The sequence below is a fragment of the Balaenoptera ricei genome, chromosome 6 (assembly GCF_028023285.1).
Source record: "Balaenoptera ricei isolate mBalRic1 chromosome 6, mBalRic1.hap2, whole genome shotgun sequence".
Classification (NCBI taxonomy): Eukaryota; Metazoa; Chordata; class Mammalia; order Artiodactyla; family Balaenopteridae; genus Balaenoptera; species Balaenoptera ricei.
In genome coordinates, this window is record NC_082644.1 from 10,387,159 (window position 1) to 10,402,105 (window position 14,947).

The window sequence follows — 14,947 nt, forward strand, 5'->3', positions numbered from 1 at the left end:
GAAAAGCCCAGGCTGAGTTGAGGTATTAAAACACTGCCTCTGTACTAGAACATGGCCCAGAACACTTCCTAACTTATTAGTAATTCTGGGTCTCCCACCAGGCTGCCCTTATCTCAGGCTCCACCGGGAGGACCCCCTTCTTGGCTCACTCACGCGGTGGTTGGCAGGATTCAGTTCCTCAGGGGTGGTGGGTAGCTGAAGCCTCCCTCAGGTCCCTGTCGCATGGGCATCTCCTCAGAGCGTCTCACCACATGGCAGCTGGTTTCATCAGAGTGAACAAGAGGGCAAGAGAGAGACTGTGGACGAGCAGGAAGTCTCGGTCTTCTGTAACCTAATCTTGGAAGTGACATCTTGTCACTTTTTTCACAGTCTCTTCACTAGAAGCAAGCCGGTTGGTCCAGCCCACATTCAGTGGGAGGAGCCCACGCAAGGGTGTGAATATGGGAGGCGGGGAGCCTGGGGAACCCTGTCAGAAGCTGCCTGCCACCGAACCCTAAGCTGAGCAGGCCAGACTTGACACCAGAGTCATTGGGACCTGCTTGGCCTTCCTCTTCCAGCTCACCGGTCTGTTCCTCCCTGGCGTTTTTACCACCTCGGCGCACACTTACTGGTGCCCTTCAGATAAAACAGACATATGGATCAGCGGAACAGAATAGAGAGCCCGGAAATGAACCCAGACACCTACGGCCAGTTAAAGAACGTGGATCTAATCTAGCTGGTGTGCAACTTACTAGCTCAGCCTCGAGCCAGAGGTGTCTCAGTTGCAGGGCCTTGGCAGAGCTAAGGGCAATTAAAACAAATGCAACTGAGATGAAAGATGTGGTTGGGCTGCATTGTTATTCACCACCCTCCCCACTCCAGCCACTCCCATGATAGCCTTCCAGCTCTGGTGTAAAGTTAAGAAACGCTTCTGCTCCTCTCCAGCCCAGGGTAAGAAGTCTTTATTTTTCGTGAGGGGCAGTCCTAGGAAGCCCAAGCCATGGGGCTCCCTGATCTGGAGGAATTTAAAGGAGGAGCTAAAGCAGGGGAGTAATTTGGGTTCTTCCTTCAGCCCCTCTAGAGCAGTGCCTGGGCCACTCAAGTTCAGAGTCATTGCTGCTCATCAGAGTAAATCACCTTGGGTGATTTCAGCACAGTCACCTGTGCTGAAGTCCACTACAGTATTGTTGGAAAATGCATGTTCTGGGGCCACGATGGCTGTGTATATTGGAGACGGTTGGAGACAGTCCTTACTCAGCATCTGTTCTGTGCCAGACGCTTACGTGCATTGTATCATTTATCCCTCACAGAACAGCTCTAAAAGGAAGTGATACTCTCCCTGTTTTACAAACGAGGAGACCGGCTCAGAGACAAAGAGGCAGTGCTGAGATTTAAATCTAGACAAGTCTGCAAATCCTCCACTTTCCCCATGATGTGCCTCTGAGAGAAACCTCTCCTTCCTCAGAGTGGGTGGCAGAGAGTTGCAGGGGTGCGGAAGGAGAGAGAAGCAGTAGCAGCGGCCCCTGCCAGTAACCTCCTCCAAAGAGACCTTCTGTGCCGCTTCCCTGGCTCTGAGACTCAGGCCATCTTCCCAAAGAGCACAAACAATGTGTACCTGGCCTAGACGAGTATCTCAAGACCTGAGAAAAGGTGACAGGTGGTCTAGATTTTAAAGCAGGAGTGTTGTCCACACAAAATATGACGAAGAGGACGGTGGAATGTTACAGGCTGGAGGGAGCCTGGCGCCGCGAGAGCTGTTTATACCTCAGTATATAGAATGTAGGCTGAGGCAGGACCTCGATAAAGAAGGCCTTATAAAGTCATGCTAGGAGTCTTGGATTTTATCCTGAATGGAATGGTGCACTGTTAAAGTGGAGGAGGGGAGTGTGTGTGTGTGTGTGTGTGTGTGTGTGTGTGTGTGTGTGTGTATGTGTAGATTTGCATTTTCAATCTATCCTTTAGGCCCTTCTGGGAGTGAAGGCAAGTCTGCAGGCAAGGATGACTCATGGCTTTCCACATCTCTTTTATTGCTTTGTACTGTTGTAAAATTTTTCTTAGACTTACGTTCCTTGTGAGCACAGGCCTTTATGTTGTACCTGTTAAATCCCTTACAGGACTTAGATGCTATGGCCATAGTCGGGGTTAAGTAAATATTTATTGACTAAATATTGTAAAACCTAAAGCAATTCACTACACATGGGACAGATAAGTGAAATAAGAAAATCCTCAGATAAGTGAAATAAGAGACTCTTCACCTGTTTATGCCGAAGGTAAAGAGAAGAGTCATTGATACTTTGTTGCTGGAGAAACAAAGGTGAAGAGAATTGGAACATCATGATCTGTGTGCTATTTTGGCTAAATCTCTATTCCATGTTTATGACCAGGAACATGCAATTCACTGGCCATACAACATTGTTACGATTTTTTTCTTCTTCTTGCACAACTCTTTGTTTTCCCTTGAGTTAGTAATTTTATCTTGTTTGCTTATTTGCTTAGTTTTCTGTGTACATATTACTACTTTATCTCTAACCCCTCCTGCATTTGTCTAAGTCTCTCCTCAGTATGTTCAAACTCGATGGGTGGTCTAACAATTTTACCTTCTTGAAAAGTCGTCTCCCAGAGCCTTCACTCTTCCCCTGCCTGGTGTCAGCTGCTCTTGGGCCTATTGCATGGCATTCAGTTTAGGACTTTCTCCACTATGATCCTGAAGATTTCTTTGCCTCTTTCTTCTCTTAGAAGCTCTGTTTTCTGGGCCTTTCTTTTTTTTGTTTACGCCTTCATTTTGCAGGACACATCCTCCAACAACTCCCTGAGAAAGAGCGCATGGGAGGTAAATTGTCTGAGACCCTGCACGTCTAAAATATCTTCATTCTACTCTCACGCTCTGATGGAAATGTGAGTGAGATGTAGTTTTCTCATAGAATTTTGAAAGCATTGCTCTATTTTCTTCTGTCTTCCAGAAATGCTGTTGAAAAGTCCAATGCTATTGAGTCTAGGTCTTCAATATGTATCCTGTTTATCTCTCTGTGGACTTTTAGAATCTCCTCTTGTTCTTAAAGTTTATGATGATGTGTCAAACCTAAAGACAGTTTACATTCATGTGTTGAGCTTAGTGGGCCCTTTCAATCTAGAACAGTGGTGGCAACTATGGCCAAGTTTCTGTTTTATGGCCACATCTGGCCTGCCACTGTTTCTATAAATAAAGTTTTATTGGCACACAGCCAAAGATTTGTCTGTTTTCTTTATAATGTAAATATTTTCCCAGAATATATCTGGTGTTAATTCTTCTGGGTCAGTATTTTCAGGTATGCAATGTGTTCTTTCAGTGTATAGTTTCTTTTTATTTTGCAGTTATGGTTTTTATTATTCTGTTCCCTTGCTTGGATTTCTGTAAGGAGCTCCTGTTATCTGTATGTTGTATCTTCCTTGCCTCTCTTCAACACTTGTCATTTTTTTCAAATTCTTTTTATCTCTTTATTTCTTTTTAGTGTTGAATTTTTTCTTCCTATATTTTACTGAACGGCATTATCTGTTGTGTTTATCCACTCTTGTGTTTCTATTAGTTTAGTCTTCATCTATGAATTCTTATTAAGTTTCTAATTCTTTATTGAGTTCTGTTCCCTCATTTTTAAGCTCTCCTGATTCTTCATTTTTGTGGGTCTTTTGTGCCTTGTATAATTTTTTAATGTTTTTAGCTTATTTTGAAATTTTGATGTTTTGTTGGCATGTTTTCATTGTCTGTATGGTATCATATTTTTATTCCAAGAGCTTTTTTTTTTTTTTTTTTTTTACATCTTTATTGGAGTATAATTGCTTTACCATGGTGTGTTAGTTTCTGCTTTATAACAAAGTGAATCAGTTATACATATACATATGCTCCCATATCTCTTCCCTCTTGCATCTCCCTCCCTCCCCCCCTCCCTATCCCACCCCTCTAGGTGGTCACAAAGCACCGAGCTGATCTCCCTGTGCTATGCGGCTGCTTCCCACTAGCTATCTATTTTACGTTTGGTAGTGTATATATGTCCATGCCACTCTCTCACTTTGTCACAGCTTACCCTTCCCCCTCCCCCTCCCCATGCAAGAGCTCTTTTTATTCTCTTAATGCCTCCCCCACTTTTTAGTAGAAGTCTCCTCTCATTTCTTAGATATACTATCTTAGTTATCTCTCCAAGGAGAATAATGACTGTTATATTCTATCTACCTAATTTATTTCCTCTCCCCCTTCCTCCATTTGTTTTAGCCTTTATCATTTTAGAGACTTTACTCAAATGCATGGTGATCCTGGGTTATTGGTTCATGTTTAAGAGTTAGACAGAAAAAAAAAAACACTGATTAGAAAGTCTGTGTGCCATAAGTAGGTCTTGTTGAATTCTAGACTTAATAGAATACACTATAGCATAATCTGGTTCGGCAATTTCATTGTGAAACCCCTGGTGTGAGTATCTTTTTGTTGAGTTTTTTCTTTGGTGCTGATCATATTTTTCAGAGAAGCTTCTTCCAGTCTCCTACCCTGCAGGGTATAAGCCTAACTGAAGGTGTTCTGATCTGAGGAGAAGAAAATTGTTACTCAGTATGTAAACTTTTGCTTAAGGTGGCTGCCTCTAATTGTCAGTGGTTTCTCCTAGTCCAGACTCTCATTTTTATTCTCTCCAGAGAACAATCTGGTGACGTGCCTGGGAGGGGAAGGGTCAATTGCCGAGCTATATGGAATAGGTGAAGAGAATTGGAAGGTTCTATTTCTTAATCAGTTTTTTCTAGGAATTTTCTTGTGTTTAGACTCACCTTCAATCTCACTTCAAGACATACTTATTGTTTCCAATTGCTGAGCTTTTTGTGGGTTTGCAGTATAAATTAAGTCACTTGAATTGAAGTTTCCTGGGTCTGCTAAGTCAGTTATCGTTTGTCTTTTTCCTTTCCACTTTCGAAAATGCTGTTGCTATTCTCTCTTCTCTCATCTCTCTGTCTGAAGTGGTGTGCGTGTGTGTGAGAAGCCCTTTACTGTTGTTCAGTGATAGTTTAGGAGACAGCACAGAGCTAATGTACAGGTTCAGTTCTCCGGAAGGCCCTTCACCTGTACTGTACAGAGAATCTCAGAGAAGTCACTCTTCAGGCCTATTCTTGATTGTGTTCGAGCAAATGATAACATGTTTTTCTAATGACACGTTTTTGTTTGTTTGTTTTAATGGATGCTCCTGATGCTGGTCTGGAAGGTTGCAAAATGGTTTTTTTTCTCTTTTCTATATTTACATGAAAATAATTCATGCTTCATGCTAAATACCATTGTTTACCTTAAAAGAACTTTATTTTTGAATTAAAAAAGTGTGTGTTTTTGTGCTTTTTTTTTCTTTTTTCAAAGCAATTCCATGCATCGTGGATCAGAAATTTCTGCTGGCTACACTGGCTGAATGTGGAAATCATTGATTTTCACAAAGATGAATCCTGACTGACATTAATTGCAAACTCCATTTTGAGGGCAGTATAGGAATTTTTTTTCCTTTCTTTTTTCCATGTTTTACTTTAGTTTGTCCATCAATGTGCCTTTCATCTTTTAAAAATACACTGCAATGCTAATGGCAGGTTCTGTAGCTTTTTTTTTTTTTTTAAACACTTTTTTTTTTTTTTTTTTTTAATTTTTATTTATTTATTTATTTATTTATGGCTGTGTTGGGTCCTCGTTTCTGTGCGAGGGCTTTCTCCAGTTGCGGAGAGCGGGGGCCATTCTTCATCGCGGTGCGCGGGCCTCTCACTATCGCGACCTCTCTTGTTGCAGAGCACAGGCTCCAGACGCGCAGGCTCAGTAATTGTGGCTCACGGGCCCAGTCGCTCCGCGGCATGTGGGATCCTCCCAGACCAGGGCTCGAACCCGTGTCCCCTGCATTGGCAGGCAGACTCCCAACCACTGCGCCACCAGGGAAGCCCAGGTTCTGTAGCTTTTTGTTTTGTTTTGTTTTCACTTAGATCAAATGGTTTTGACAGACAGAAAAAGATTTGTACCACTATTTCCTTCATTAACAGCTATTGTAATTTCTTGGAACTTGATTTTCACTTGGGCAGTTAAGAAGACAACGCTTGTTTTTTGCATCAGTTTTTCTCTCTCTCTCTCTCTCTCTCTTTCTCTCTCGTGTGTGTGTGTGTGTGTGTGCACACGCATGTGCAGGACCAACCTTCAGGCTTATGGCTTGTGGAACCTTCTCTTCATTTAATGTAAAACAGAATTCAGTGATTAGCAACATCACTAAAAACTGACCCAGTTTCTTCTCATGAGTCACTGACACCTGTTGAACATGAATGGTCCAGTGTCCACCCCAGAAGACGCTACTAGGCTTCACAGTTAAGAAGCACAGAGGACTGGTGACCGCCCCCCCACCCCCGCATCACATGCTTGGGGCAATGTCAGGGGTTTTCCTGGCACAATTTGATGCCCAGTGCCGCGAGCTTGGGTCTGCTCCTAGGGGGACCAAGGGTCCTTCCTTCTCCTCAGTTGCCTTATGTGCATTCACTCAGCGAACCCAACTGGGTGCACATCCTGACCTTTTAAACCTAAAGGTTGGGCCTGATCGATGGTTACTTTGCACACGTGCCTTCTAAGTGCCAGATGTGTATCCCCGTGGCATTATTGTTGCCATCCCTGTGGATTCAGCCACGGGTTTCTGACAAGCTGGAGAAAGCAATGGTAATTTTGGCTTTTTCGGTTTTGTCTTCAGATAATGAAAAGCTTTTGTAAAACAGCTGAGTGTCAATATGAGTTCTATGGCTTCAGTCTCCTTTAAACATAAAATTCTTAAGGGTCCAAAACAAAGGAGGGGGGCAAATTAAAAAAAAAAGAAAGAAAGAAAACCAAACCAAAAAAGAAAAAAATAATAATAATAAATTGCTGATATTGCCACAAATCATTAGAGATCTCCTGACATGCTGAAACCAAATGGCCGTAAGTTCAAAACAAATCAGTGACTTGTTTTTAATTCTTCGTGGTTTCCTTTTGTTCTTTCTGCCCCTTTGCCGTCAGATTGGTGATGTTATTCACACAGGACCTAATCCCCGCCAAGTGCAGGATCGACCCCGCCGCCTCTTTCATCTCCTCGTCATCGCTCTCGGGGGGCTTTTCCGTGCATCTCTTTGAGGGGCAGCATGTCGCTGGGGACCTTCCTCGCCTTGGCGAAGTGCTGGCGCTTCTTGTGCTGGGACGCGTAGCCGCTGTCCCCCAGAGCATCCTTGGCCTCCTTCGGGCTGCGTTTCCTGTCATCCTCCTCCGTCTCGCTGTGGCTCTCGTGGCTCTGGAAGCTGCCCTCGCTGACATCCTGGCTCCCCTTGGTGGCCAGCTCGTAGTGGTCATTGGCTAAGGAGGAGGAGACGGAGTCGCTGGCGGGCGCGGTGCTCCTGGCACTGAAGGACTTGGCACTGCTGTAGTTGTCATCCTCCTTGGGTCTCCACTGACCACCGGGGAGCCACAGGACGGCTCGCTCTCAGTCCGCATCCGGCAGCTGGTGAGGCCATTCTTCACGGCTGCTGTCATTCCAGTGGGAGTGATTGGCAACGGGCGGACTCCAGGAAAGAGGCCTCGGCTCCGAACCCACGTTCCGTTTTGTATCACTCTTGGAGGAACTGCTTGTATGTCGGGGAGTATTCAGAAGCATCATGGCACTGGCAGCATCAATGTCAGGATCTTGTAGAAGGGCTCCATTTCTCTTAAAGAAGGTGCTGCCTGGCCAGAGGGGTGGACCTGATGTGCTTTGTTATGCCTGAGGAGAGGCGGGAGGTGTATTGAACACATTCCAGTGTGGGTGATAAGGTGTCTTTTTCAAAGCCTGAATTAGACTTTGTCTATACTCTGGGTCTATGCACCACAATGACCCTTTCCCAATACTCTTGACTCCTCTCTTTGTCCACTTTCTTAAAACACTTATTCAAGGACAAATTATGTCTCACTGAGTTTTTCCACCCAGTAGGTGTGTTTGCAAAAAACGGAAAATGTTCCAAGATCCAGTTGTAGATATCCTTTCCCGGCAGGTGCTTGGTTGGAGAGTCCTCGATGGCCATAAATATGAGGCAGCTGAAGGAGTAGGGGGGCTTGCAGTTGGGCTTCTGCCTGGCATCGTAGGGCATATCGGAGTGGGCAGGGGATGGGGGCGTGTCATCGTCCAGGTCCTGGACGGGGCTGACGCTCTGCAGGACTGAGTCCCCAAAGCTCTTCAGCAGGTTCTTGCTCTCATGCAGCCAGTTCAGGTTGGTCAGCTCTTCATCTTCCATGGCCCCCTCTTCTAATCGGATGTCAGGCAGAGACAAGTCAAGGTCATCGTCTTCCTGAAGGGCCTTGGAGAAACCGCTGCCCCGGTAACACTGACTCAGCCCACTGGAGACACTAATTCCTGAGCTTTCTGGTTTCTCACTGGGAGGCATGACTGGACCCATTTACGTGAAGGCTCCTGGCCGGAGCGGGGCACGGGGGCTCCGGGGCACTACTGCCCTTCAGCGGGAGCCGACAGACTTTCGCAGCCACCCAGAGGGCATCACTTGGTGGACTGGCTAAGGACGCGAGGGGCGGGCGCAGGCGGCAGGGGCATGGGGGTCGCAGTGCGGCATGGGACCTGCGGCGTCTGCCAGGCGGGCCGCGCATCCTCCCGCCGGCCCCGCTGCTCTCCCCGCCCCGCCTCCCTGCAAAGTATGTTTTATTTTCCTCTTTCTGCCAAGCCTCAGTTGTGTTTAAGCCAGTTCTTTTCTATAGCTTTGCAGGCCCACGAGTAACGTTTATTTCATTTACCTTTGTGAATAGGGAAGACAATGTGAGGTGTCATACAGAAATGCTCTATATTAGGATGTATATGATAAGCACCAGAACAACCACTAAGGAAATAACTAAAAAAAAAAAAAAAGTGAAAAATCATGAAAGGAATTAAGAGGCTATATCAGAAAATATTCACTTACTGTTTTTAAAAAGTAGTAGGGGAGGAATAGAGGAACAAAAAAGATATGTGATATATAGAAAACTAAAATTAAATTGGCAGACATAAGCCAACTACGTCAGTAATAACATTAAATGTGAATGGCTTAAGCAATTCAATCAAATGACAGAGATTATCACATGGGTTTAAAAAAACAAAAGACAAAAAAGAAGACCCAGCCATATGCTGGATAAACAAAATAGAGGATAGAAAAACAATAGAGAAAAATCAATGAAACCAAAAGTTGATTCTTTGAAAAGATCAACAGAACTGACAAACCTTTAGCTAGATTGACCAAGAAAAAAAGGAGATAATACTGCAATTACTAGAGTCAGAAGTGAAAGAGGGGAGAGAACTACCGACCTTACAGAAATAAAAACAATTATAACAGATTCCTGTGAACATTCAGATATGCCAGTAATTTGGACAACTTAGATTAAATGGACAAATTACTTGAACAGAATCCTCTATAGATAAGAACTGACTTTATGATACATTTGCAGGCTGCTGCCTTCTCCTCTCAAGGATGCAGTAGAAGTATCAACCTGGAGAAGATGCTATACAATGCAAGAGGTGAACTCTGCCCTTAGTAAAATCCAGCTGGTGGGATATTCTCAGAAAATTGTGAGTGTTAATATGATTTTAAGTGACTGATGAATGCTTTCGATTCATACTGTTGTTCTTTGGAAGGATCCTATAGTGCCTTTTTTTAATGTATCTTTTTTTTTTTAATTTATTTATTTTTTGGCTGTGTTGGGTCTTCGTTGCTGCACGGGCTTTCTCTAGTTGCGGTGAGCAGGGGCTACTCTTCGTGCGGTGGCTTCTCTTGTTGCGGAGCACAGGCTCTAGGAGTGCAGGCTTCAGTAGTTGTGGCTCGGGGGCTCTAGAGCGCAGGCTCAGTAGTTGTGGCGCACGGGCTTAGTTGTCCCATGGCATGTGGGATCTTCCCGGACCAGGGCTCGAACCCATGTCCCCTGCATTGGCAGGCGGATTCTTAACCACTGCGCCACCAGGGAAGTCCCTAGTTCCCTTTTTTAAGCCACTCAGTCACTACAAATCTTGTACTAGTACATAGTGAAAAGATAGAACATCTGTTGTTTTCCTCCATCTTTTCCAGGTTCTTATTGGCACTCTTTCCTAACCCTTACATTCCCCATCACTAGCTAGCATGTAATGAGTCAGGAGAAAGGCATCTCATCCTGTTTACTTTAGAACAGTAACACCACTTTACAGATTTTGGACTAGTGAAATAGGAAACAGATAGAATAAAAGAGATCAAGAAATAATTTGGCAAGTATAACTTTTGAGCTCTGACCTGATCATGATAAGGGTTCCCATTCCTGTTAACTTGTGCCCAGAGCCACTCAGTACAGAACAACCAAGATATTAATTCCTAACCTGAAAAGGGAAGAAAAAAAAGAAGAAGAAGAAAACCGAAGTATTTGTCTCTTCGGTCTATTTCATAATATAGCATCTCTGCCTTTTAATGAGTGAGGCCTAGGGGCCTGGTGCCATGTGGATAGACTGAATCTCTCAGAGATGTGACAAGTAAAGACTGTCAGATGTGTCTCCCACATGGTCTCCATCATTTTTCTGTTTTACTTTAAACTTTCTGGTTCACTTGAAAATAGTTTCTAAGTGGAGAAGAATGTTTCTGTTATTTTTCCCTGCGAACTTATCTGGCATGACTGTACTGCTGAATGCTCATCACACATTCTTATTGTGGTTCTTTTGTAGGAGCTTTTTGGTGCAGTCCAGGTGACTCCTTTAAGCTCTGGCTATGCCCTTGGAAGCTCCAACTGGATTATCCAATCCCATTATGAGAAAGTGTCTTACGTCTCTGGATCCTCCTTGCTTACCACACACCCCCAGGTAATTCTAAATTCTCTTTAACAGCTCAGCTTTTTGGTTATTTACCCTAAATTCAGAATGTGTCCAAAGTACCATCAGCTGTTTTTAAATCTTCCTAATTTCAGTTTCTACAAACACTCTTTTTTTTATTGTGGTAAGAACACTTAACATAAGATATACCCTCATAATAAATGTGTAACTGTACAATACATGATTGTTGACTATAAGTGCGATGTTGTATAGCAGATCTGTAGAGCTTATTCATCTTGCTTACCTGAAACTTTACGTCCTCCTCTTTATCAAAGTTAGAGTATTCATGTCCGTAGTTCCTCTGTAAGATCCTGCTGCCTTTAGGTCACCTCTAGGATTTAGAGATTTCCCAACACTTCCAATAACCAGAGCCTGGTGAGTGTAACAGAGGCGATCACTTGTTTACTTAACAAATATTAATTACTTAATATTTACTAAGGGCCTACTATGTGTCAAGCACTCATCTAGGTATTAGAGATTCAGTGGTGACCCGCAGACAAAGTCCCTTCTCATGAATCTGCCTTCATTGATGTATAGAGAGAGAATGGTGTGCTGAAAATAAATGAGCAAAGTAATTCCAGATTCTGACACAAGTACTGAAAACAACAAAGCAGAGTTATATAGAGAGTGATGGAGACTAGTTTAAATTGGATGGTCAGAGGAAGCTTCTAGGGACAGTCTCATTGGAACTGAGACCTGGAGAAATGAGGCATGTAAAGCTGTGGACAAAGCATTACAGGGACATGGCAGATGAAGGGCTCCTAACACCAGAACAAGCTGGGCATGTCTGCAGAGCAGAGGAGACCATTGTGATTGCAGCATACTAAGTATGATCAGAACATGTCCAAGAGGTTAGCAGACACCAGGCCATGTAGGACTTTGTAGGCCATGATGAGAAATTTGGATTTTATTTGAATGTATAGACTGAAGCTATTGGAAAGTTTTAAGGTAGTCATTCATTATCAGTCACATTGGCAAGCACCTAAGTGCATAAATATTGTTATAAATGTTAGTTATTCCATGTTAGGTATTTGTAAAGAATTTATTGTTCATTTCATAAATCTTGGTTCTTTCCATGTTTGTAAAGGAGGGCAAGGGAGATTAGATATTGTTAGTTAGATATTGTTAGTTAGCCGGTGGATGGGTGGATGGATGGATGGATAGATAACTAGGAGGAGTCCATGTCCCATTTTAACATAGGAAAAAGAATGACTGCTGTAAGTCTAGAACAGTAGGATTCTTCTGAGCTGCCACTCTGCATTTTTTTTGTACCTTTTTTATAATCAAGTTTCATTTCAAGGTCTAGAGGGGACAAGTGGCTATTTTTTCCTATAGCTAGCAGAATTCTGGGCCTTTCCCACTTATTGAAATCAAAAGCCCATCAATGTCATCCTAATCTGCTTCATTGAATCAAATTTTTTATTGGCAGCTTCTATCATTCCTGATATATTCTCCCATAAAAGACAGAAAGATTACTTGGCTGCCAACTCTTCCGATTTGTCCTGCCTTTACGATACTATTGATGTAATTTCCAGTAAATTATACTTACAAGGTCTGTAAATTTAAAGGGAAAATAAGGTCTTGAAAGTAATGAGCAGCATACCTAAGTAATTAATTTTAATTTCTAGCTGGCAACCACTATTGTATGTAAAAAAGAAAGAAATTAGATTTTCTTTTACCCAGATAATTGGATTCTATATTGAATTAGCAGGGATGAGGAAAGGTTTGGTTTGAAAAAACTTGATATTTTACTTCAGAGGTCAGCAGACCACCTGTTCTGGTAAATAATGTTTTGTTGGAATACAGTCACACCCATTTGCTTCATGGGTTGTTTGTGGCTGATTACACCCTATCATGGCAGTTATACTTTTCAACTTTATAGAAAAGGGCCAATCACCGATCAGCTTTAGTAATGGAACCCCATGACCTAGGAAGAATGTGGCAGGCAGCTATACTGATCTAATAAGCATATGGAAATGAGGCTTTGGATTAAGCCTGTAACAGTAAGAATGGAAAGGTAAGTTAAAGAAACATTGGCAGATCTTTAATTCAACAAACATTTCTTGAATAACCGCTGTCTTCAGGGAAGGAAAAATACAAGTCAAAGATTTTATGCCTGGACGACACTGAGAATGATGATAATGACGCTAATCCAGTTGACAAGGAGGAGTTGGTGGGGGTGGGGAGGCGGCCACGGTCATTAGTTTCAGAAGGGGGTAGTGTGTATGATGAATAGGAATTAGAGAGAACATTGGACAGATGGAAATGCAGAGCTGGAAGTTGGATATGAAGGCAAGCCTGGAGACAAATTGAAGAGCCATCAGATTTTTTAAAATATATAACATGCTGAGGATTAAAGACTGAGCTGTGGGAAACAGTGGAAGGAAGAAAAATGGTCTTGAATAAGAATGTTTGGAGAATTGAGGCCAAAAAATGTACAGCATCCCAAATGGAAAAGGAAGAGAACTAGCCTTTACTGAGCACACTGTCTCAGTATTAATTTCTTAAATCAATCTAATATTCAGCAACCATGGTGAATTCTCATAGTAATTCTGATATTTATCTGTTGATGATAGTATCTGCAAAGAAGTAACAGTTTTGTCACTAAGCTTCCAATCCTTGTATCTTTTCTTCTTCCCATCTTGTAACTAAGCTCTCTAGTTCCATGTTAAACAGAAGTGATGATAGCAGCATCATTGTTTTATATCTGATTTTAAAGAGAATGCTTTCCTAATCTCTTCATTAAATGTGATGCTTACATGTCTTTATTTGTCAGGTTAAGGAGTTTCTCCTCTGTTCCTAATTTTCTGATTTTTTAAAACCAGATATAGGTGTTATTTTTATCATATACTTTTTCTGAGTCTGTGAGTTAATCATGTGATTTCTTTCATTGAGACCATTAATGTAGTGAATTGTAATGTTAACTTTTCTCGCATGTAACCATCCTTGCATTCCTGGGATAAATCTTACTTGATCATATAATTTATTCTTTTTAAAATACCTTCCTGGAATCATTTGGTCAGTATTTAATCTGTAATCAGTTTATAATCTGTATCCATAAGTGAAAAATGGACCCATACATTATTTTCTTGTACTATCTTCATTTGTTTGGAATCAAGGTACATTAGTCTCATCAGATGATTTGGGCACCTTTCCCTCTTTTTCTGATGGCCAGAAATTTACAAGATAGGGATTATCTTCTCTTGAAAGTCAGATTCCCCATAAAATTGTCTAAGTGTGGGATTACCATTTTAATTTTTTTCATAGCTATTGAATTATATTTTCTGGGTCAAAGGTATGCCAATTTTGCAGAAATTTGTCCATTTTTCCTAGGTTTTCAAAAATCATACACATGGAATTATATGTGTACAATTTATATTTTAAACTTTTGTGTAATTCAATTTTCATCCCAAATTTTTTTTCATTATGTCTTTCCCCCCCCCCCCCCTTGTTCAGACTTGCCAGAGGTTTGCCTACATTACTGATTTTCTTCAAAGAAAAATGTTTGCTTTCAGTGGTTTTTGTTGTATTTCTATTCTCTGTTCTGCCCTTTATTATTTCCTTCCCTGGGTGTACCTTGCTGCATTTCTTTTAATACTTAGCTCATTTGTTTCAGTCTTTCTTTGCTCTCCAATAAGTATATTTAAAGCTGTCAGTTTCTCTCAGTATCATTTAACTGTTAAATGTTGATATGAAGTGCTTTGTCATTCATATCTAAGTATATCATAATTTCCTTCTTAATGATCCTGATTTAAATAACCAAAGGTTATTTTATAGTATACTTTTGTTTGTTTCTAGTCTATCCCAGTATGGTTAGACTTAGCATTAGACAAGACTTTTGTCATGTTATACTTACATTTCAGGATTCTTTTCTAATTTTCTTTTACATTATTATAAGAGTATACTGATTCTTTGAAATTTGTTTAGGCTTACTTTGAAACACAATCCTTTTTGGTAAATGTTCAACATATGTTGGAAAAGACTGTGTATTCAGTGCTGAGTGAAAATTTTTTCTGTATGTATTTATTCATTTGAGTCTGTTGTGTTTTTAAGTCTCCTATCTTTCCTTAGCTACCAGTTTCTGAAAAGGATGTGTTATTTGTTGATTTATCTATTTCTCCTTATAGTTTTACTGATTATTGCTT

General features: G+C 41.7%; 1 protein-coding gene and 1 pseudogene across 2 annotated transcripts in view; one reads left to right on the forward strand and one right to left on the reverse strand.

The window, feature by feature from the left end:
• INTS9 (integrator complex subunit 9) overlaps positions 1 to 14,947 on the forward strand; it is a 109,052-nt gene that overhangs the window by 55,419 nt on the left and 38,686 nt on the right. For both annotated transcript variants that reach the window (XM_059926820.1, XM_059926819.1), the window contains exons 7-8: positions 9,425 to 9,545; positions 10,659 to 10,793. In XM_059926820.1, the coding sequence (XP_059782803.1) occupies positions 9,425 to 9,545; positions 10,659 to 10,793 (256 nt within the window). The remainder of the gene's footprint in view (positions 1 to 9,424; positions 9,546 to 10,658; positions 10,794 to 14,947) is intronic.
• LOC132367625 (forkhead box protein N3-like) lies at positions 6,941 to 8,391 on the reverse strand (annotated as a pseudogene).